This window comes from Gallus gallus, chromosome Z, assembly GCF_016699485.2.
Source record: "Gallus gallus isolate bGalGal1 chromosome Z, bGalGal1.mat.broiler.GRCg7b, whole genome shotgun sequence".
NCBI classification, from domain to species: Eukaryota; Metazoa; Chordata; class Aves; order Galliformes; family Phasianidae; genus Gallus; species Gallus gallus.
Genome location: NC_052572.1, coordinates 64,838,471 through 64,862,868, shown reverse-complemented (window position 1 = coordinate 64,862,868; position 24,398 = coordinate 64,838,471). Strand labels below are relative to the sequence as shown.

General features: G+C 40.1%; 1 protein-coding gene across 7 annotated transcripts in view; it reads left to right on the top strand.

Annotated features, from left to right (window-relative positions):
• ZFYVE16 (zinc finger FYVE-type containing 16) overlaps positions 1 to 24,332 on the top strand; it is a 31,641-nt gene extending 7,309 nt beyond the window's left edge. For 5 of the 7 annotated variants that reach the window (XM_025144951.3, XM_004949465.5, XM_004949464.5 and 2 more), the window contains 16 exons: positions 68 to 2,199; positions 6,872 to 6,968; positions 7,376 to 7,549; positions 8,348 to 8,493; positions 9,167 to 9,545; positions 9,741 to 9,863; positions 9,954 to 10,109; positions 10,720 to 10,944; positions 12,707 to 12,789; positions 16,025 to 16,129; positions 16,941 to 17,091; positions 17,732 to 17,812; positions 18,687 to 18,849; positions 19,693 to 19,798; positions 20,223 to 20,387; positions 21,193 to 24,332. In XM_025144951.3, the coding sequence (XP_025000719.2) occupies positions 68 to 2,199; positions 6,872 to 6,968; positions 7,376 to 7,549; positions 8,348 to 8,493; positions 9,167 to 9,545; positions 9,741 to 9,863; positions 9,954 to 10,109; positions 10,720 to 10,944; positions 12,707 to 12,789; positions 16,025 to 16,129; positions 16,941 to 17,091; positions 17,732 to 17,812; positions 18,687 to 18,849; positions 19,693 to 19,798; positions 20,223 to 20,387; positions 21,193 to 21,354 (4,448 nt within the window). In that variant the 3' untranslated portion in view covers positions 21,355 to 24,332. Of the gene's footprint in view, positions 1 to 67; positions 2,200 to 6,871; positions 6,969 to 7,375; positions 7,550 to 8,347; positions 8,494 to 9,166; positions 9,546 to 9,740; positions 9,864 to 9,953; positions 10,110 to 10,719; positions 10,945 to 12,706; positions 12,790 to 16,024; positions 16,130 to 16,432; positions 16,553 to 16,940; positions 17,092 to 17,731; positions 17,813 to 18,686; positions 18,850 to 19,692; positions 19,799 to 20,222; positions 20,388 to 21,192 lie in introns of those variants that run through there. The other 2 variants (XM_015280666.4, XR_005843210.2) reach the window with 2 other exon arrangements.
• Positions 24,333 to 24,398: the final 66 nt, after the last annotated feature.

The window sequence follows — 24,398 nt, the reverse complement described above, 5'->3', positions numbered from 1 at the left end:
GACATGCACTGTAGAAACAGTTAACTCTTATAAACTTTGCTTTTGATCTCTTTTTTGCTTAAAATAGATGAATGCGACCTCTCCAGAGCTCCTCAAAATCCATATGATTCAAAACATCATTCCCTTCCTTTGGATTTGGATTTCTTGCAACGCGTATACCCAACACAAAAACTGCAGGAGAATGCTAACAGTTATACTGCGTCAGAAGAAATCTCTCAAGCCAGCCACACCAGACCAAATGAAGGGATTCTGAATTGTTCATCACAAAATGAGAGGAGTGTTTCTGGGCCTGATATTTTGACCATTGTGAACAGTGCTTTCTCAGAAGGAAGTCAGGGTTCAAACCTGGGAAGTAGTGTACCTATGTGTGATCTTGTTAATGACATAAGTAACTTGATCCGTTCAGCAGGTGCTAATGTAGATACTCAGAAATTGCAGCCAGGTGACTCTCAATGTAGTGAAGACTGTTTGAGTGTCTTTGGCAAATCTTGCATACCTCTCCCTGATGATCTGTTTTCATTGGGTTGCAGAGGTGTTTCATATACAGAGCAGAATGATGGGGACTCAATGCTACAACATTCAGGACCTCTTAAAACAGAAGAGAGTAATCAATTAGCTTTAAAATCAGGTGTTTTTGCTAAAGCAGAGGTTTCAGATCTGTGTGATTATCACTTCAATTTAAAGATACAGTCCTGTATTGAAGTATTTGATCATCTTGAACAAACTGCTCACCCTAATACTGCGTGTGTCTCTGAAACATTACAGAATTCAAATGTGTACGATCCCAAAGATGAGACAGCATGTGAAAAATTGCCTTCTGAGCCACCAGATGGAAGCATGTGCTCTCCAGTGAGTGAAGAGATACATGGAGGAAATGCTGCAGAAAGTATAACCTCGGAAGATGAGTGTAAAGTGGAATCCACTCCTTCTGATCTGCTGCATAGACATCAGTTGGACAAAAGCCACAGAACATTACCTGAAAGTCATACTTTACAAGGCTCCACATGTCAAACTGGGGCTGAAGTAGAACTAGAAGAGAAAATTACAGAAGATAATGTGGGTAGTGAAGAAGTTGCTGGCACTGCAGTACTAAACAGTGCTTTACCTTTATGTGTATCAGTCGAGGATGTCCAGACGTCACTGCCACATCTTCCACCACTTCCTGTATCTCAAGGTGGTTCCTCAGTTTTAACAGAAGAAGTTGCTAATTCTCTACCTCAGAATGAAATAGCAGAGGTTATTAGTGACAGTTTAACAGCTGATCTCTCTGATTGTGAATCCTACAAAGAGACTGACTTACATGAACAGGAAGGATATTTAACTAAAATCAAGCAAATTGTTGTAGAAAAAAGAGACGGAGAGACATGTAATACTGAGAATGTAATTGAAGATAGTGATTCTGGTCAAATCAAAGCTATTGCTTCTACTTTTTTGGAGTATGAAGCTGAGCCATATGGTCTTGATATAGACTGTTACTACAATGAAAGTATTAGCCAAATTGTAGCTGACTTTACTGTTGAGGAGAATATTGTTGAAAGTAATAGTCTTGTAAGTGATGCAGAGCTTGACGAATTCTTGTATGGGCAAAGTCATCTGTCCAGTTCATTGAATTCTTTAAGCAATAGTAATAACTTAATGACAGCTGACACAGAAGTGAATTTGGGAGATGAGAACCTGGATTTCACAAAGGTTACTGAAGAACATGCTCAGACAAAACTGGAGGATATAACTAGCATTAGTAGTGACCTTGAAGTCTCTCTTGCTGCCCATAAGGTGAAACCTCTAGCAGAGGAGAGTGTGTTTCATATTCAAAATGTGACTGAGCACGATAGTGATGCACGAGTTTCAAAGCTTCCTACTGAAGGTGCAAGACCAAAGCTGTTGTGTGACAGTACACAAGGAGCTGTTGGTCAGAGACAACTGAATCAAACACATGTGCTTGAGAGAGCAGTTACTCCAGAAGCTCCCTTCTCAAGGAACAGCATTACTTCTGACGGAAATTCTGAACCTGCTGGGGAAAATGGCACTGAAGCAGGAAAAAGTCAAACATTTCAAAGTGTAGAATCACTTAAAACACCTGCAGCTCTTCTGCAGAAGCAACCGTTGTGGGTTCCTGATTCAGAGGCACCCAACTGCATGAACTGTCAAGTGAAGTTCACGTTTACAAAAAGACGACACCACTGTCGTGCATGTGGAAAAGTAAGTTGTTGGTGAGGAGTCCTTTTGTTACTGAAAGCAAATGTACTCTGATTTAGGGATAACTGGAATGCAAAGGAGAAAGATGAATTATGTCAACATTCTAAGGGTTTTTTTGTGTGTTTTCTTTTTCTAAATTTTACATCAGAGTTAGACTCTTAGGAAAGACTACAATAAGTAAAAAAAAGACTTCTTTTTTGAAAATAAGAACATTTTCCTTTCATACCTTTACTTTACCTTCCATTACCGGCTAGCGTACTGTTCTTTTTTGTAACAGGGGAGATGTAACAGTGCGCACTGCAGTGATTGTTACAGTGAATCAGTTTATTACTTATTTTAGATTAAGCTTAAGTGTTTCATCATCAGAAATTTAGGCAATGACGGCAATTAGAATTCAGAAAAGTGATTATGATAGGTGTAAAACAATATCTGCTACTCTGGAAGGATGTGTTCTTTCAGGAGCTATCACAGCAGCAACCGTGCAAAGGACTTATAATCTGTTGTGCAGTGTGTTTAAATGTCTGCACAGTTTCCCAAGGGAGTTGTCAAGGAGAGCAGAGTGAAGTATGCTACTTCTGCTGAGTGAATGGTACTCGCTAACTGAGCAAGTAATCTGTAGACTTTTCCATTTTTCCAGCCTATGGTTGTCTGCAGTGAGTAAATAATGCTAAAGTTTGTTTTTAATAAAAAATAAACTTCTTTGTGAGCTATTACAGCTTATGTAGTGGTGTGTAAATACAAATATAATACTAATGGAACTGATTGTTTTTCAGTGTTCTTCTCCAGGCTTTGTGGATGAGGAAATGGTGCAAAGTCTAGTCAGTACTTAGTAGCTTCTTTCATCACATTTTAAAGGACATGATTTGGTTGGTTTTTTTTTTTTTCAGCAGAGTCCCTCTTCTAGTATCGTGTATTCAAAGCATAATCCCCATTTTCTTCTGTCACAGCGAGCCTATAGAAAGTGTAGGTCTGCAGCGGGGTGCCAAGAAAATGAAGCTCTCATTGTGACAAGCTAGGTGTTATTGAATTTAGGCAGTTATATATCCTACTAAAATTTTATAACAGTTTAAAATACAGTTCTTTAGAGTATGGTTTTGAGCTTCTTGAAGTTCTTATTTATATTCACTATGAAATTTATCGCCTGTCTTCTGGAGATGGGAATAGAAACGCCCTCCAGTACTCACTGCTGCTTACAGCTAACTGCTGTTACTGTTGTTAATCCTGTGTGTTAACTTCAGAATGTCTTTGCGTAAGAGCAAAGTAATTCTGGGTGCTTCACAATGCTTTTGCATTCAGAAAATGAGTGAAGGCAGTACAGATGGTGTAACTGTTAGAGATAATGGAGTGCTAAGCAGCTGTAACTGTCATAGCTTTTCTGAATATGCATTAGCTTACTGTTTTGCTACTTGTCTTTAAAAACAAAGTCTACTTTTCTCATGGACCCTTGTTGAGTTGCAGCGTTTACTGCCAGCTTGAGGAGGACCAGGTAGAAATTCACAGTTGTCCTCTCTGAACTGTCCTAGAACTGTTTAATTTTTATGTAGTCCTACAGATTTATTATTATCAGGGAAAGTGTCAGAACTTGGGAATTCTGGCTTCTGTGCTGGAAGAATGTGTAAGGTAGCAATGATGCCTGCTTTTTGTCCCATCTGCAGCACACAAGGTCAAATTCTCATCTCCATTAATTTAATTGTTTGCTTTTTGATGTGGTACGTTTTCTCTTTGTAGCCCAACCAGATTTAGTTTTGTTGCTCAGTAGACTCATTTTCATAGCCATTGCTCTGTTGCACTATCTGTGCCTTAGTTTGTTTCCACCTCTTGTTTCTTGTGCATTAAGATTGAGGTGATGCCTTTATTGAGGGTCCTAGTGGCACCATGTGTAAGAGGAGAATGGCACTTGGCAAAGGATTGTTGTACTACCCAGCATTTGAAACCCTAAGGTTGATTGCAGCTGATTAGCTATTGATCCTTTCCAGTTACACTCTTAATAACTTCACCAAGCATGTGTGTTTCCAGGCGAGATAAATTAATTAATATGGAAGCATTAATTGTTATGGATATCACATTAATATGGAAGCAACTGGAATGTTTATTTTACTGTCTTGCACTGATCAAATGTGATTTCTAACGTGGCTTTTCCTACTTAAAGGAGTTCAATCGTAATAGCTTTTATTTTTCTTCTGTTGTTCTGTTTCTTCTTTAGTTGTTTTCCTCTTAATCCACTTTGTTTTCCTGGAGATAATTAGGAGTAGCAGACTTAGCTTTGCTTCCACCTAACTGTGGTAAGGAGTAGAAGGCTTCTGTCGGACCAAGGTTTTGAAAGGTATTTTTTTGTAAAGGCTAATATTACCTCTGGAATCTTTACATAGCTGAAAATGATAGTGCATGAAAACTTGCTAATCCACCTTGCAAGAAAAGCACCAGGTATTTGTGTGCACGTGCAAAAAAAAAAAAAAAAAAAATTAGAAACGGCATTCTATGATTGAGATTGTAGAGATATGGTTCAGGTTGGAAAGGTGCTTTCCCCCATCCCCAAATCTCCTTTAAACCAGACAGGATGTATATTCTGCTCATGTAGAAAATGGTATTCTGTTCTTTCAAAGCAGTTCTTGTGCTCTTCAGATGCTGTACTGAAGGGAGTAACAAGGCAACTAATGTTTTTTTTTGTTTGTATGTTTGTTTGTTTGTTTTGTTTGTTTGCACAGTTGAGATTACTCTAGCCAGTGTAATTCCTGAGACAGTGTTGGTAAAATGTTTGGGAAGCACTGAGCCCTGGTTTGGATAGCTGTCCGAGAGTTAGATTGGAATCTCAGAATAGAGTGCCTTCGTGCAGTGTGGATATTAACTGCTGTGAGACAAATGGGTCAAGAATGGTCCTGCTGATATAAGAATAGCTGGTTCCAGCCATGCCCTGAATCCTGGTGAGAGATGGTAGTAGTTATCTTCAAAGGTGGCATTAAAGCAATAGAACAGATGAGTCTCATCTCTGGGGTTCAGCACTTGTTCACATCATTCTGGTTTTTCCTGTAAAGCAGTTACAAGATTAACAGAAGTAGTGGTGAATTTGGGAGTGAACTGGTGCAACTTAGAATTATTTTTATCGTTCCAGATAAGCATTTTAATATCATTAGTTATCAGTTGTCTCTCTTGTTGCTGCTTGTCATTGTGTACATATTTCCTTCCTTATTTTTCCTGAAGGTTTTGAGATAACGTCAGACATCTTGCATGAAAGATGGATGATATAGGCTTGAATATTAAATTGCAGAGGGCCTAGAGTTAAATAAGTATATGTATTTCTTGGAAGAGTCTGCTAATCATTGTGCAGCTATGTACCAGGTGCTTTTATCTATGATCTTAAAAACAAACAAAAAGCCTGGCTAATCTGTGGGCGTTTGTCCTTACATAACTAGATCTGCCCTCACCAGGAAGTTTTATGGGCTTTTCTTTCTCCTGCCTGTATATCAGAGAGTACTGGGAGGAGGTGAGTTCATAGTTAATGATATGAGCATTTCTCACCATGTGCAGAAGGCTGGCTTTGTAGACTTCTAACGAATGCTTTGGGCCAACGGAAATGCCTGACAAATTTTAGACCGTGTGGAGTAGTTGAAAATAACAAGTTACGGATCACAGTTCTGTATTTTCTGTGTCTGAAGCACTCTTTACTCCTATTCCACCTGTATCCCTGGGATAAACAACTACTACAGTCTATTCTTTTTTAACATTTCAAACTGAGATGTTCCTTCTTAGATAAACATTCCCTAGACTATTGAGGATTTAACAGAATACTTCCGAGAACAAAATACAGTATCAGGTTTTAAGAAAGGACACTTGGGCTTGTTAAACAAGACCAAGAATCACTTGGAATATTGTTTTACCTTAATTGTAAATTGAAGAATTCATAAAAAAAAAAAAAAAAGAAAGAAAGAAAATAACTATTACTGCATTTTCAGCAGTCTTCCTTGGAGGCAGTCTTGATGGAAATACACAACGTAGCATTTTGAGGTTTTGTGCAGAATTTCAGCAGATGCTGAACTTGAAATTCTTCAGTCATGAAAGTGACAGTAAACTTCCTTGTGCTTTAAAACTAACAAAAACAACTATTAAAAAAAAATGGGTTCAACTCTCAGGTATTAAGTTCTTCAGAGATTTTCAGCTGGTGAATTTCCATGGGGTCACAAGTGCTAGCATGACGTGGTAGGCTTCCCTATTAGATAGTTCTGCAGATCATAAGGATTCCCCAAATAAGTGACCAGTGTATCTTCTGTTGAGAGTAGAATGACAACGCGTGGTGCCCAGAGTGTTACCCTAGTTAATGCTGCAGAGCTGTGCTACAGCATAGTGTTCCTGAGTGTTTGAGAGTGTGTGCAGTTCTGGGAAACAGGGTAAGAACTCAAAAAGCAGACTTCAGACCAAACCGTGGAGCTTTTGATATTAACAAAACCCTGTGAGTTCTGGTAATTTCCCTTCTCTCAACACAGAAACTTATTGTAAGATAAATGTGCAAAAGCTCCTCTTCTTCATCCATTGTCCTCCACTTTCTTCTTCTTCCATGTTCCTGAGAATATTTTACGTATGCTTTATTATTTTAATTAGATGAAATGATATAATAGGAACCTAACTCAGGAAATATTGGGACTTTGCTTATAGTACTTATTTCAGTCTCTTTCTTGTTCAGGTTTTTTGTGGCGGCTGTTGCAAGCGAAAGTGCAAACTACAGTACATGGAGAAGGAAGCAAGAGTCTGTACTCGCTGCTATGATGATATTAATAAAGGTGAAGAAAAGGTGTTTTTGAATAACTAGTAATCATTAACAAATAATCTGTATAGCTACTATCTTTAATTTTCATGCCTTTTGGGAAGCTTCGGTGCTTCAAGTGGGTCATCTGTGGCAGGAGCCCAAGAAAAGAGATTTCTGCCCCATCTTCCACCCTGCTGCAGTAGCCTTCTACATGCTGAGGGGCAGATTGAAAATCCATAAGATTAGATTTTTCTTCTGTGCAGTAGCTTGAGCATTCAATTTACACAACTAGCTCACTAAATTGTGCACTGCTTTTGCAAACAAAACAAAACAACAAAAAAAACAGCCCAAACCCTCAGTATTGCACTGCACACTAGAATTACTGCTTTTATTTTGTTTTTACATTTAAACACTTAAACAATTTTTTGTATTTTAATTTAGCACAGGCATTTGAAAGGATGATGAGTCCAACAGGTCCTGTCCCTAATTCCAGTGTCTCCTCTGAGAATTCTTCTGCTCCACCTTTGCAGGAAGCCTGTATACCTGGTAGTGCCAGCTGTCCCTTATTTTCTTCACCGTTGCCCGTTTCAGCACTTAAACAATCTGACAACGAAGGTATGTTTAACACAGTATAGTTTAACTAACTCTTTTTCAAGATCTGCTTGGGAAAAGTTGTTTATTATATTCTGGATGTATGCTAGATATGGTATTGAACAGAAATTCTGTGAATTGAGATTCAGGAAACTGACTGTTAGTTTTGAGTTCAGGCTCCATGTATGAGCCTGACAACATCCGTCTTGCATCCACGTTTCATAAACAGAGGTTGTCTTTTTTCTATGTTTATCCTGCAGTTTCTTTGTTCAATTCAGATATTACTTTCATAATTTTTACATTGCTTAGGAGACGTCTGTTGTGCATTGTGTTGGCCAGTTTGACAGTAAACAAAAGTACTTCTTTTAGGGAAAGGGTAAAAAGCAGTAGGAGTTCATTCTCCATAAGGATGAATGATTAGCCATTAAGCAGTCTTTGTTCCACTGTTACTACATATCTGATTTTATTGATGAAAATAATTTTTTAAACATGGTGGTTAGCTATGTTTTTAGCGTTTCATCTTCTAGTTGTGGTAAGCATTTTATTCATACTTTATCACAAATGGATGGTTGACGAAGAAGTTTTGATAGGTAGCGTGATACAGGATATAGCATGGCAGCTTCCTCTGCTGTGAGGAGCTGTTTTTTCCATGCATTTACCTGATAGGATTGTGACTGGAGTCAAGCTGTCTACCTGTGCTTGGTTTCAGTTAACAAATTCTCTATGTAACTGGTGGGAGAAGGGCCTCTGAATGTGTATCCCTTTTAGTTATTAGGGCAGTAAAATAATACAAAGTCAGTGTTTTTTCTCGACCTGTCCTAGAGCTATGCCCCAAAGAACAGAAGAGAGTTTGGTTTGCAGATGGTATTTTGCCGACTGGTGAAGTGGCATATACAACAAAGCTTTCATCTGGAGCAAAGAGGTCATCCCAGGACGCAGTACGCCCTGATCTGCCAGAGCTGCATGTGGTATGAATTAAGAACTGTGTGTAGATGCATGAATTCTGCTGAGATAACTTTGCTCCCTGTTGACCATGACATACGTGACCTTCAAAAATGATGTAGTAGAAAATATTCAAAATAAAAATTCTTCTGTAAAGTCTTTGAATAACTAACTGTTACGAAGGTGTCGTCAGTCATTTGTCATTACTCTGCTTGTTTTTTCTTGAGTGGTTTGACACAGTTATGCGTGTTTCCTAAGTTGGTCATACAAGAAGTTGCTTCGTGTAATACAGTACTGTTACAGGGCACGGCAAAATTAGCAGCGTAGGTTTGACACCAAACCAAAAATGAGTTGGACTGTAGAGTGCTAGACTTGGCTGTTGTTTCCAAGTGAAGAAACAGTAACACTAATTGGGTTGCTCAAGGGATACTGACTTTGTTGTTGCTTGTGTTAAATCTGACTGTATGCTAAAATGACTGAGCTACAGCACTCTGAGAATGTTGTATTGCCAAACAAATAAAAATTCACCCAAAATGGGGAGTAGATTTGGTGAGTTGCTTCTTGAATAATTAATTTCCTATCAACTTGGTAGATTTCTTAGTCACTTCTCTGTCTTCTAGAATGCTATCGTGGAAGTTGTAGAAGTCAGTTTGTTGTGAGACTAGAGTATAGACCACCTTTATTCTTATGTTCGTCTAGGCTGCAAATGCAGAGGAAGCTGACATGCTAACTGATGTAAATTCAAAACCAAAAGAAGAAATGGATGGTATTACAAGAATGGAGGGACTGTGTCCTTCTGTTCCCTCAGAGGATGCACAACAGACCATTTCCAGCCAGAGTGAGATGACCGATGGTGATAAATCTCTGACTCCAGACACTACAGAGTGTTCTTCTGCCATGGAATCTGGGAAGACTAGTACTAATTTAGTAGATTGGACTAAAAGTGAAATGCCTGTTAGTCCTACAAGTTACGGAGCGCTCTGTGGTGTTGAAAACTGTGTTCGGAAAGACGTCGACCTTCTTCCAGATGGTGATAAACTGCCACCGCTTCTGCTTGCCATGGGTGAAAGAGGAAAAGGTAAACAGTTGTCAGTATTGGATCACCCGATGCGGGATTTCTAAGTGTGAATTTAATACAGCAAATCAGCTTTAACCTCCCACCTGTGCTGCACAATGGATTGTTCGTTAATGAATCATATATACTATCAGCTGATTTTTTTATTTTATGTAGTTGACTGGCATGTTGAACTAAATCAGATATTAATTTCTTTAGATCCTCTAGTGGAAGAGCATCTGTCTCACCAACAGGTCGCCTTGCTTCTTGAGAAAGGAGGTGCCGGTCCGTTAACTTTTATCCTAAATGCAAACTTGCTTGTGAATGTCAAGTTAATATCTTGTAAGTAGCTCTGTTTTTCTTTCTCCATTAAATCTATTTTTCTGATTGTGAAGAACAGCATTACTGTGGTCTCTGTCTTTTTAATTGAAGATTCTTCAGAAAAATGCTGGTACTTCTCAACAAACGGGCTACACGGTTTGGGGCAGGCAGAAATTGTCATTCTGTTGCAGTGTTTGCCAGATGAGAAGACTTTTCCTAATGAAATATTCAAATTATTTATTGACATCTATAAGAATGCAGTAAAAGGTATGGAATCACGTCTGACGTTACGCTATGATATTTTCTTGCTTGCCTTCAGAGTTGGAAGATTATGCGATTTTTATGCATTTGTAGATATCTGACCTGGCTGAAAAACTTCTCAGTGTTCAGCCTTTGTTTCTAAATAAACTGAAAGAAAATGTACGTTTCTCTGGCTCAAATACTCCTGTAAATATCTAGTTTGCGTTTCCTGTTACTGTTCTTCATGCATATGGTCTTGGAGATTGTGTGCATAAGTCCTTGTGTTGATGGCTCAGGACATCTGGGACTTCATTGGTAGAAGTGCAGTACACACAACTATACAAAAGTGAGGTCTGTTAACTGAAGTTCATGTGTGCCAGAGCACTGGATACTTTAGGGTTTTGGATATTTTGGGGGGAGAGGGGGGAAAGTCTACTTGCATATCCAAGTTCATGTAGATAATAGATAAGTCTGTAGAGTACTTCTGTGGGGTTAGACGTCTTTCAGACTTTCAGGAAGATATGAATATACTTTATGATTTGCAAGTCTGTAATGAGGGGATGGTGGTAGTAGTTCTCTTCACAATAGCATGGTATTTTTTAAGGCACACAAACACTTTCTGACCCTCTTTCAACAGGAAGGCTACTAAGAAACATGGAAAATGTCACATTTAGTGAAAATTTTCTCAGTAACGAAGACCATGGAGGATTCCTGTTTGTTTCACCAACTTTCCAGAAACTTGATGATTTAATGCTACCAGATAACCCTTTTCTTTGTGGCATTCTAATCCATAAGCTGGAAATACCATGGGCTAAAGTTTTTCCAATCCGTTTAATGTTGAGACTGGGAGCAGAATATGGAGGTAAGTTTTAGTTCTTCAACTAGCTGTATAGCTGTAAAACTTCCTTTGAAAAATGTATCTTTAGTAGTCAAACAAAATACTGCAAATGGGGTTTTGAATATTTCATATTGCATACTCTTGCATAAGGCTGAAGTTTCATATGTGAGAACCAACCTGTTGAGACACCTGGGAATTTATGATACTCTGCTACACTTACCTGGTTCTTCCTCGTGTTAGCTGAAGGTGGTTAGGCCTAAAAACCAAGTCTGTCACTTAAAAAAATAAGTAGTTTGACTTCTGCTGTCACTGGAGAAAGTTCTGAAGGGAAGTTCACCAGCCTAATTGTCAATTTTGAAAAAAACAGAAATGGAGTACATGGGCAAAATATTAGTGCTTCATTACGTGGAGAGATGTCTTAATTATTTAAAGGGATGACATACTAGTTAGCGCATTTGAAATGTCAGTATTGAAAAACATGGAAGTCATTCTCTCAAAGTGAGGTGTAGGGAAAAGTACATAATGTACATAGCACAGGTTGTGCAGTGAGAAGGCCTCCACATGGGAATCACGTTCAGCAGTCTCTTTGCTGCTTTACATGGCCACTTTCTGCTCCCCCAGTTAGATCTTCGCTCACTCTGCTCCAGGCTAACTGGAAGAAAATATTTTTGCAAACTACTATTGCCTTCAAGAGCAGATAAAGGTAGCTTGCACAAGACCTGAAAGTAGAAGCTGTCCTAAATACTTTCTAAAGTTGCTTGTGTGCCTTTTTTGAATAACACAGGCACTAATTTAGAGGTATGGATACTGTTTTGTTTCCTGTTACTTGTATTCCTGTTATAGCCCTTTATTTGGAGACCAGGAGTTTTGAAAGGGTGCAGCATGCAGATGTTACTTAAGTGTAATGAATTTCAAAAATATACACAACTTTCCGACATTGAATGGGCTTTTGGTAAATTAAGACTACCATTTTAGAAGCATCAGGTCTATAATAATGCATCATTCAGTTGTTTGTGGATTTGAGTGAATAGTGGAGTTCAGCTGTCCAGGCTTCTGCCTGGGAGTTGACAAGGATGGTAGCTTCTTTGTCATACTTGTATTAATCTTCTTGTCATTTTTGTGCTAACATGCACTTTCTTGGACTGATCTCATAATCTTCACTTTGCTGCACTGTTTGTTTTACTTTTAAATGACTTCATGTGATAGTGTGTTTGTCTCCTGATCTCTTTGCTTTCCCTAATTTCCATCTGCATGTTTTCTACTCCAGCCATGGCACTGCAAAGCAATTATAAGCTTATTACTTTGTATGAACTACTTCATTCACTTCATTCTTGTTTATTGATGCTAAGTAGTACTTCAGTTCATTCTACAGCATTAATATAAGATTGGATGTTAACTGTATAATACTTGTGTTTAAGAAAGTATTGAACCTTGCTGCTCCTCTCACAACTGGTGACACAAAGACTGAATCAAGGGTGTTTCCTTTCAGCTCACCTTTTAAAGAAACATAGCTGGTCAATCACAGAAAAAGAAGCAGCAGGTCTCTGTCATAAGATTTCTCTACTTTGGGAGTGACTCTGTACAGATATTGCAGTAGGATTTAACTGTGGGTGATAAAACCATGCAGTGGGCTAAGGGGTTATCAGCAAGTAAGAATCACTCTGGCTCTACTTCCCTCGAATGTTCAGATATTGAAATTGAGTAACTTGTTCTATAACTGAAAATAAATACTTACAACTATAAAACTTATAAAAAAGTGTAACTTTTTTTATTTCTTCTATTCCAGTATATCCAACTCCTCTAGTAAGTTTCAGACATCGAAAGCCACTCTTCAGAGAAATAGGACACACAATTATGAACCTACTTGTTGTGAGTAATTATTTAATTCACTTCACTTCCTGTTGTAATCCAGATTGTGTAAAATGTCCTCAGATTCTTTAAAGCTGAATTGTTTTTGACAAAGTTAAAGAACTAACATTTTCTTCAGAGCTGACTTGGAAATTCCTTACTCAAGTATGTATTAAGCGTGAGCTAAGGAGGTGTGGCGGTTTCACCCTGATGGCAGCTATACACCGCAGCCACTCTTTCTCCACAAAGGAGAAAATACAATGAAAGAGGGATCAAGGGTTGAGACAAGAACAGGGAAATTGGTCCCTAGTTACTGTCAAATCAAATTCAACATAATAAATTATGTCAATGTCCCCTTTACTACCAGAATTTATTGACTATCACAAACAGGGTGATTTCTTACTCAGGGCAAGTTTCTTGCTAAGAGCAAACCTCCCTGTCTACCCTATTTTACCTCCTTCTCCCAGGACGTGCAGGTGAACAGGGAATGTGAGCTTCAGTCAGTCCATAATGCATCATCTCTGATGCTCTTTCATGGTTACTCTCTGCCCCTGCTCTATATATGTCCCTCCCACAGGATGCTGTCCTTTTCAAACTGATCCTGTGTGGGCTACCCACAGGCTGCAGCTCCCCAAAGCACTGCTCCAGCACGGCTCCCTACTATGGGGTTCATGCTTCAGGAGCTGCTCCAGCAGAGTCCCCATGGGCAGCAGCTTTGCCAACCCTCCTCCGCTGTGGGCTGCTCTCCTTGAGCTGCAGCTATGGACCAGGTCCTGCTCCTGTGGGGACTCTTCATGACTTTCCCCAGGCCACATACGTCTGTTCCATCATGGGCTCCACCATGGGCTGCATTTCTGGTCGTTTCTTAACCATGCTCCTCCACTGGCTTCTTCCAGCATCGCTTAGGGCTCAGGTCTGGCCTGCAGTGGGTCCCTTTTGGAGCTGACTGGAGCTGCATCTGATCTGACATGGTGCAGCTGTTGGGCTGTGCCCTCTTAGCAACTCTCCTACTGCCAAAGCCTTGTCTCATAAGTCTAGTACGATGTCTTCCATGTCATACTGGTTATAGCACAGTTTCTGGTGGTAAGAAATAGTTTTAAATAATGAGAAGAACTTTGGAACTTACATTGAAGCTTGTAGCAGTTGCCATTCAGTTGCATTTTTCTCTTTCAAATATTGCTTTCATGCAAGAATTCTTGTCTTAAATATGGTATGTCATTAAATTTGAAAAGCAAACTTGACAGATATATTTTCTAATTGTAATATTAATTACTTTGACATGTGAACTTATCCTTGATGTGATAAACCAATCTGTGTTATACAAAGACTTGATTTCAAGACAAGAACTTTTCCTTTGTTTCTCAGATAATTTTATTTGAACTTCTAGTAAGTTTCTATTCCTGACCAGTAACCTTTCTCCAAACGTTATGTAGAATTTATCCTTAATGCTGTAAGCAAAAGGTGTTGAAAATGTTGTGGAGAAAATTGCACATACTTAGGTGATCACTAAACCCTCTCAAATCTGGAAACCGTTATAGCATAGAGGAAACAGCAACCTTTGGCACTCCTCTGTTTTTCTTGTTATTGGTATCTATGTCACTGCATAGAGAATCGATCTGAATTGGAACTGCACTATAGCAAAGCTAGCAATTAGCTAGCAATTTTTTTTTAAGGAGTCTTAAATCTCAATTCTGTGAGCCTGCTCCCTGCCTCGCTAGTGAGGGGACAGTACCAATATGAGGTCAGAGGAAGGACTTGAGGGTGGAAGGGAGGACAATATGAGGGAGACTTCCTTAATCGGCTTAAGCCTTTGTATTATTCAGGAAATGCCTAAGCTACAAATAAATAAGGTCTAGAAGAACAGCCTGGAAAAGGCAGACAGGCACCTAAGGGGTAGTGTAAACACATCAGTTGCGCTTCTTGCTGCTGCAAAGAACGTGTTGACATGGATATGCCTTAGTCTCTGACGTGGTATATCCATTCCTTTTTTTAGCCTGAATTGCACCTTCAGGCTCAAAACAGGCAGTGGAAATATATGCTCCTTGGCAAGATCACCTCTTCTGGCAAGAGTAGCAAGAGTTTTTAGTCATTGTAGAATGGCTGCAAAAAGTTCTCATTTCATAGTGTAACAAGAGAATAAGAATTTGTTAAACTACATGTGGCGCAAACTCAGTTAAAGATGATAAAACCTAACACCACAGAGGTGACTGAGGTGGTGGTAAATGGTGAAGGCAGGGTACATCTGTGATGATATCCTTTATACCATCAAATAATGCCATTTGAACTGAAACTTGTAGTGCAGTGAGACTTGTTCATAAATAGCTCTTGTTACAGCTGAGCTGACTGGGGAAGACACTGATTTCTTGATTCAGCAGCTGATAAAAGCCTTCCTAGCCTTTCTTAAGTTGTGCTAGGAAAGGCAAATGAAGCCATTTTACATCTATCGTCATTCTTCCAGAATAAAACAGAATATGGAAATTCCTCAGAAGTGGCTGATGGATGGTAACCTCTGTCAGAAGGAGGTATAATGAACAGTGCGAGACTCAAGGAGTACTTCAAGTACTCGAGATTGCAGAATGATAGAACAAAATATCCTGAGCTGGAAGAGACTGATAAGCATTGCCAAGTCTTAACTCTTGGCTCCACATGAAGCTAAGCATTAAACCATGCATTTGAGAGCATTGTTCACGTGACTCCTGAACAACAGCAGTCTTGGGGCTCTAACCACTGCCCTGAGAAATCCATTCCAGGGCCTAACCACCCCGTCAGGGAGTAACTTCTCCTAATTTCCATTTTGAACTTGTCGCTGGTCACCAGAGAGATCAGCATCTCCCTCTCCGCTCCCCTCCATTGAGCGATAGACAGCAATGAAGTCTCCCCTCCATCTCCTGTTCTCTGAGCTGAACAAACCAAGTGACCTTGTCCACTCCTGTTGAAGTATTTCACATTGTCTAAAACATTACAAAATCCCAATGTGCATAAAGTAGCCATAGTTGAAGTAAGCCACTGTTAAATAGTACAGCTACTTCATGAATGCTACAGATTTGTTAATATATCCATTAACGTACTTCTGCAGTGAATCACAGCAGCAGAGGAGGGAAATGAAAGGGATCAAGTTTTTAGCTACTTCTAATGACTTATAAGAAGCCTGCAGATGGATGTAAAGCACTCAGTCTTTAACATTTATTCTAAAATGTATGGAAATAAACTGTCTGCTAACATCTTTGTCTTAGCATATTATCTTTGTCTATTGCAGGACCTTAGAAACTATCAATATACTTTGCATACCATAGACAACCTATTTGTTCATGTGGAAATGGGTAGAAGCTGTATTAAAATACCCTTCGGGAAATACAATCAAGTAAGTTAAACACTCCAAACTGCTTTTATCTTTTTTTCATATAATACCAGTCACATCTTTAACATGACTTCTTTTATTAATGGTGGGGAGTGGGGGGACGGCAGAGGAGGAGGACTAGTTCTTAGAGGCATTAATGCTTTTATTCTCTGATCAGTGTCCATGCAATTCTGCAAGTGATTCCTTCACTTGATTGCAGCTCACCAGTGTGCTCTTTGCTGTGCAGTAGACTCTGTGAAGCATGTGATATCTGGGGAGAGAGTGTGAAATTCACTGTGCACATATTCTTCTTTCTGGATATTTTAGGAAGTGGATGATGTGTGGAAATAAGTCATTTTTTAGGATAACTGTTAAGTGTGGAAGATGAACAATTTCAGTGAAGTCTTCTAGCATGCATTTCCAAGGAGTATCTCCTATATATTTCCTGTAGGTGATATTTTACTTAAAATATTATTAAAAAAAAAAAAAAAAAAAAAAAGCCAGTGTAGTTTTTATTGCAGTCTGTTTAATTGAGCTTTAACCAAAAAACTGAGTAATACAAGAGCAGTAATATAATGAAGTATAAAAGCTTAGTATACAGTCTTGTGACCAATAAAATCCCTGCAGCTCTGATATTCTGTATTGACCAGCAGTGTTCAGACTTTTCCCTCTCAAAGAAGTGTTCTCAATCATACTTAATTTGACTCCAGCTCATCAGCTTGAAACTTTTTGTAATTAAGTGAGTGATCCTGCTAGATTTTTCTAATGTCTTATATTTAAAATGAGCACTGCAGAATGAGATCTGTCTGTTTAATAACAAATCTTACATTGGCAGGTGATGAAGGTGATAAATTCCTCTAATGACCATGTAATTAGCATTGGAGCCAGTTTTAATACTGAAGCAGATTCTCACTTTGTGTGTGTGCAGAATAAGCAGGGTATCTATCATACACAAGCAAACAGCACTAACAAACATCCTCGGAAAGGTAAGCTGTCTAGTGTGCTTATGGGGAACAATTACGTTTCTAGAGCAAAGGTCATAGAAGGGTGGAATGGTTTGGGATGGAATGTACCTTTTAAAGAGCATCTAGTTCCAACCTCCTTGCCATGGGCAGGGATGCTTCCCTCTAGTCAAGGTTGCTTAAAGTCCCATATGACCTTTCAGTGTAGTTCAGCTTTAGTTTCACTAGTAACACTGTAAGCTTCAGGAATATCTTCTGTAAATAAATCTAATTTAAAGTTGTGTGGCATATATGTTTTATGTTTTAAAAAAAATCGAAACACCACAACACTGTTCTCTTAGCTGTCTCCTTTTCACATGCTGGGCTCTTTCAGTGTGCCTGTTACCCATCTTTCAGTGTCTTAAAGAAATACTGTATGCGCTCATAAAATGAGAAAGGTGGTGTTTTTTTGATACAGTCTAGTGTTCTTTGTACCAACTTGTGACCAAGCGACTCATCACTTTCAGCACAGTAATACCTCTTCTGCCCCATTTTGTTGGTTTTTTTTTTTTTTTTTTAATTAAAACACTGAAATATCTTTTTAATTTAAAAATGGTAAGTCAAATGTTGGTAATGTCAACCTTGAGTAGTATGTAGTGTCAGTCTTTCTCTCTACTTTCTCTAGTTACAGGTGCAAGTTTTGTGGTATTTAATGGAGCCTTAAAGACATCTTCAGGATTTCTAGCTAAATCCAGTATAGTTGAAGGTAAGAACTGTACTGAGTGTGTGTTCTGCAGAGGGTTTTAAAAACAAAAATTAGCCTTGTGCAGGATCTTTGTTCCATTTTAAGCAAAACTCTTTCAGGACTTTTTAACTTGTAGAAAACCTAACACAAACTGCGCTGTATAAAAATGCGTGCTAGTTTATCTGTTGCTTTTATTACATAATAAGTTTTAACTCTTCACATTAGTCAGTGCAAACATTTCCTTCATATCTGCCAGTATCTAGAAGCATGTTCACTGCTGTATTGATGAAATACATACATCATTAGAATCATAGAATCGCTAAGGTTGGAAAAGACCCACAGGATCACCCAGTCCAACCATTCGCCCTTCATCAATGGTTCTTGCTAAACCGTGTCCCTCAACACAACATCCAAACGCTCTTTGAACACCACCAGGGTCGGTGACTCCACCACCTCTCTGGGCAGCCCATTCCAGTGCCTGACCACCCTTTCAGAGAAGCAGTATTTCCTAACGTCCAGCCTGAACCTTCCCTGGCGCAGCTTGAAGCCATTCCCTCTAGTCCTATCACTAGTCCCCCGAGAGAAGAGGCTGACCCCCAGCTCACTCCAACCTCCTTTCAGGTAGTTACAGAGAGTAATAAGGTCTCCCCTGAGCCTCCTCTTCTCTAGACTGAACAACCCCAGCTCCTTCAGCCGCTCTTCATTAAGGCCTGTGCTCCAGACCCCTCACCAGCTTTGTTGCCCTCCTCTGGACACGCTCCAGGGCCTCGATGTCTTTCTTACAGTGAGGGGCCCCAAACTGGACACAGTACCCGAGGTGCGGCCTCACCAGTGCTGAGTACAGGTGGGTCTCTTCCTGTAGACAAGTGAGGATTTTAACCGATATTTCTTGTAGATGGATTAATGGTCCAAATAACACCAGAAACAATGGAAAGCCTACGTCAAGCATTAAGAGACAAGAAGGACTTCAAAATAACTTGTGGCAAAGTGGATGGAGAAGGTCTAAAAGAATATGTAGATATTTGCTGGGTGGATGATGAAGAAAAAACAAACAAAGGGTAAATATAATAGCAAAGCATATAATTATCATGTTCCTAACTTTCATATATCTGCTTTTTCTTTCAAGAAATTAATCTAAGACATCTTTATTCAGGTAATTTGCTGCAAAGACCTGTAAGGGAGTAGGACAGTAAGCCGCCTGCTCTCCTCTAGATGTCACTAGCAGAACAGTTTTTCGTTTGTACTATTTGTCAAAATCAATACCATTTTCTCTGTTGGGGAAGCTGATAGGAAGAATTTGTGAAACCTGAGGTTCCCTTGGAAGTCTCTATCAGCCAGATCACTAACCATCTTAAGGATGCAATTAACCCCTTCAAGTTTCTGGGGTTGAGGGCTTGGAAGTGCACAGTACTGCTCTTTGCCACTCACTGCTTTGAATGGCAGCATTTAATTAAAAAAAAAATATATATATATATATATATTCCTTGTTGAATATATATTTGAACAGTTACATGAATAACATCAAACTTTAATTACGCATCATTAACTCAAAACTTGCCACATGTTAACCAAGCTCTTTCTCAGGTGGCGGGGTTGCCTTCATATGCTTTTTTTTTTTTTTGTGGCTTTTTTGACTGATTAGAACAAACAGTGGCTTTAACTTAGGCAGCTTCAGTTTCACAGACCCCTAAGGTAAAGTTTCTATTGAGTAAGTGTTGTTTGTTCCCTGTCTAGGATACTGCTTTTTGTAGCTTCTATATTATGATGCAAATCCTGTATTATTTTGTTACAGAGCTGTTAAATAGCTTTTAAAGATAACTAAACATTATGCTTTAGAATGGGAAAACATTTATGAAACAAAATGTTATTCTAATTGTTGACAATACTATTCTCTTCCATAGAATTTTAAGCCCAGTAGATGGAAAATCGATGGAAGGAACTTGGAGTGAAAAAATACCACACATCAGAGACTTCGAAAGAAAAGGAAAAGTTCTGAAGTGTACTGAAGTTAGTAAATTACATTGTACTTGAACTTCTTTTACTGCTACTACTTACAGTAGTTAAGTGCTAAAACAAGAGTACTAAATGTTACTATGAAAGAAGTTAAAATATGCATAGCCGTACCAATGTGCAAACTGTTCTGTAATTATGTGATAAGTTTATATACTTTACATTACTTTCCTCTGAAAAAGAGTAAATGGTGTACGTCTGTTAACACTGTTAACTCTATGAGTATGTAATCTAGATATTCTTATGGTTACTTAAGTATTTTGATTGAACAAATGAAACGCGAGGAATACTATGCCAGCAAACAAGCATCGATAGCTCACTTTGTTCTGTGTTAACTGAATACTGAATTACGTTTTTTTTTTTTTTTTTACTCTTCATATGACCAGACTGCTGAATATCCTTATTGTATCTGTAATTTCAGGTGTATTATTTCCTAAAGGACCATGAACTACCCAGTCCTGTTCATCTCCAGTTTGCTAAAGACATTGCTGCTGCCTGCAGCGCTGCTCTTTGCCCACACCTTAAAACCCTGAAGAAGAATGGGATGAATAAGATAGGCCTGAGAGTTTCGGTTGACTCAGATATGGTAATCTTTCAACTTTTATATACTACAATTCTGAAACATTTCCTGTAAACATCTTTGGATCTCTTTCTGAATGTTCCTAGTTTTTATCCTACCCCAGATCCAGACTGAGGGTGAAATTTCATTTAGGAGCTGTCTTAACAACTAATAGTTCACAAAGTAATTACTTCTGTTTCCCTTTCTGCCCTAAGCTGTAGCAGCTGTTTGCTGTAAGTTACCAGTTTTTGTCTGGTTCTGCCTCTTTGGCACTCATTTATCTGTAGAGGTAGTAAAAGGAATCATAGAACTAATTTTCTCATGCTTTTCTTGATGTAGTTTTCTGCTGCATTATCTCCCGACATTGGTAAGACATTTGCTCCAGCATTTCTACAGAAGACAGGTTTGCTTAGCTCCATTTAGTATGTGATGCTCCTAAAAAGACTGCAGAACTCTGGAGCTGGAATACACTTGTCTGAAGGAAGTAAACTGTAAAACTTCCTTATCTTTAAGAGAAGCTGTAAATACTCTGTAAAATTATTTTTCAGTAATGTATTTTGAAATTAATAGTCACTGTGGTGATAGAATACGATCAGATCATTCTTGACAAAAATCTCAAGTGGTGTGAGACACAGAGGATGTGTGGTCTGGTAAATCTAAAGATTCAGTGACAATTCTGATAGTTCAACTAATTGACCGGGAAACGTACCCACTTCCTAGTGTATGTGTTATTTTCTGTCTACATGATGCTAGGTGAAATATTGATTTACTGAGATACTACACACTTGTCTTTCTTGGTAATAGAAGAAATGTTAATGCGCTTCCATTCTAGGTTGAGTACTTGGCAGGATCTGGAGGTCACCTTTTTCCACAGAAGTACCTGAATGAATTGGACAAAGCTCTGATTCCTGTGATCCATGGTGGGATGTCAGATCCTGCAAGCTTACCGCTGAAAATGGAATTGGTATTTTTCCTTCTGGAACATTTATTTTGAGACCAGTTTCTGGCAGGATACTGGTTTGCTAGCTTCGAACACCAAAGCTTAATGCAACAAACACTAAAGAGCAAATTTCCTAAAACTGTTTTGATTTTAATGGATTCTCAAAATGAACTTAAACAAAATAGGAACCCAACTTCCATCTGTTACTTTACCATAGAAACAAGTGTAGCCTGTAATGTTCTCTAACATTCTGAAACCTTACACTTACTACAGTTGCAGAAGAAGGCAGTTGCTTACCTCTGTACACTGCTGTAGCGCTGACACTGTGTAGTGTAACTTCCAGCTGTGCTATCTTGCCTCCTAAGTACTCAGATAAGTATTAAAGAAATTGCTGCAGTCAGATCTAATCTCAACCTGACGCATGTGCTTTCCAAGTGCAAAGAACTTTTTTGCCGTTTGAGGTTCTAACATGAGGTCTTAGGTAGCTGACTGCATACTTCACACGTCAGTATGAATACAGGTGGACACCTCTTGACACTTGTATTCGATCAGCACAAGGAATCACAGAATGGCTCAGAGTGGAAGGGACCTTAAATATCACCTACTTCCAATCCCCCTGCCGTGGCAGGTGTCCCCCCACCAGGTGAGGCTGCCCACAGCCTCATCCAACCTGGCCTTGAGCATCTCCAGGGATGGAGCACCACAGCTTCTCTGGGTAAACAGTTTCTTGCTAACATCTAACCTAAATCTCCTCTCTTTTAGCTTAAATCCCTTCCACCTTGTCCCATCACTGTCAGACTGTGTAAATGTTAAGCTTCCTTTGAGTACTGGAAGGGTGCCATCACATCTCCCAGGAGCCTTCTCTGGCATAGTGCATGCAGGCTGGGGTCCCCAGCACAGTGCAGAGATGTTGGACTTGGGTCCAGAGGAGAGCCATGGAGATGATGAGAGGGCTGGAGCACTTCTCTTACAAAGAAGCAGTGAGGGAGCTTGTTTCTTCCAAACCTCATTAGATTCCCATGGTCCCGCTTTTCAAGCCTGTCCAGGTCCATCACGATGGCATCCCTTCCTTCTGTTCTATCAGCTGCACTACTCAGCTTGCTGAGGCTGCAGTCGATGCAACTGTCTATCTTCCTGATGAAGACGCTCAGGGGCACTGGCACTGGTCCCAAGACAGACCCCCAGGGGGACACTGCTCATTACCCACCTCTGCTTGGCTATAGATCCACTGACCACATCTTTCCAGCCATCGTATATTCCACTCTTCAAAACCCACATCTCTCCAATTTAGAGAGAAGGATGTGGTGGGGGGACCATGTCAAAGGCCTTGCAGAAATCCAGGTAGATGACATCGGTTGCCCTTCCTTTGTCCACAGATGCTGTCACTCTATCACAGAAGGTCACCAGATTGGTCAGGCAAGATCTGCCCTTGGTGAAGCTGTGCTGGCTGCCTTGGATCGCCTGCTTGTTTTGCATGTGCCTTAACACATGTTCCAGGAGGATCTGCGCCATGATCTTCCCAGGTGCAGACCCACCTGGCCTGTAGTGCCCCAGCTGCTCTTGCGCTGCTCTTACAGTGAAGGGATTTTGCTCACCTAGCCTCAGCCTAGATGTTCAGGGACATAATGGGCATGGAAAGCCTGACTGGCAGCGGAGACCCAGTCAGTCTTCTCCACATCTGCCGTATTTCGTTCTCCCTTCTAAGTTATCAGAGGGGGTACGCTCTCCTTCGCCTGTCTTTCAACCAATGTACCACAGAATCTCTTCTTGCTATTTTTCGCATCCCTTGCCAGGTTTAGGTCCACCTGTGCCTTGGCTTTTCTGATTCCATCTCAGCAGGACAGCTGGCCCCGTTACCTTATTGGAGGAGCCCTTACAAACTCCTCTGGGACAAACCGGAGGTTTTCCCCCCTTCCTCCCTGAAGTGACAGTGTTCCCTGGCTCTTCTCTGTCACTCAGCAGTACATCCCCTTCCCTCATCAAATCTATCTTAAGAGAAAAACTGCAATTAAGTTGACAACAGCACTGTCGGTGAAGTCCTGACTTAGGGTGCCATGCCGGTGCTTCAGGACCATGTGCTTCTGAATTCCTTTTTGTAGAAAAACTGAGGTAACTCTTGACTTTTTAGGGATTTGTCTTACTAAAACAGATGCTATTTTTATAAACGCTGATCTTTCTTTCTTCTGCGCGGTGTGCAAAGGTCCCGATGCAGTCTGACCTCTCAAGGATTAAGAAGCAGCCAGATTATCCTTGAAGTAATCTGAGCGTAGCAATAAGACGGGAATTCTGCACTCTCTTTTCTGCTTCCCTCTCCTGCTTTTCTTTCCCCTCGGTAGCCTCCTTTCTCTTCAGGGAGGACAAACGTATTAAGTGTGAGTTTTCACCATCAGATTTAGTATTGTACGTATTTTTTATAGTGGGTCCTTAAAATCTATTTATGTACTCGGGATGCATGTGATTTGTACCGAGGTTCCACGAACCGAGGTTTGGTAACTGCCACAACCGTTTACCAAGAAGAGAACAAGGAAACCAAGTCCCAGTCGCTATTGTTGTCAGTCAAAATGCTGGCACAGGTTTGTGGGACTATTCACCTTTTGCTGTCTTCTCGATGCTCTATGGGGATATTTCACGTGTTTGTCTCAGACACAACTTGTAGCGTAACCTCATCAGCTCTGCGCTTAGAAAACGAGCGACGGAACATTCCAGGCCCGCGGCCTGGAGGACACTGGGGATACATTTGAGCCGATTCTTCGGCAGGACTGTCGTTCCGGAGGGCTGCTGGGGGCTGCACGGCGGGCAGCTGCGTGCAACGAGGCGCGCCTCGCTGCCACCGCGCAACCTCACCGTCGCTTCCTCTGGTAACCCAACGTAGCGAGGTGGCGGGGGCCTTCCCGCGCTCCAGCGTCTCCCTGAGCCGGGAGGGGCGTAACGGACGTCTGCGCCGTCAGGTAACCAGAGGAACCGTTCTGCCGTTGATCCTGTACTAACGATCTCTAAGAGTTAAATAAAGCTTCTCTCTTATTTAAATAAAACAGTCCAGCGTGCTGTGCTGACGGGCTCAGGTTTATTCTCCCCCTCCCGCGGTGACCGCGCAGGGC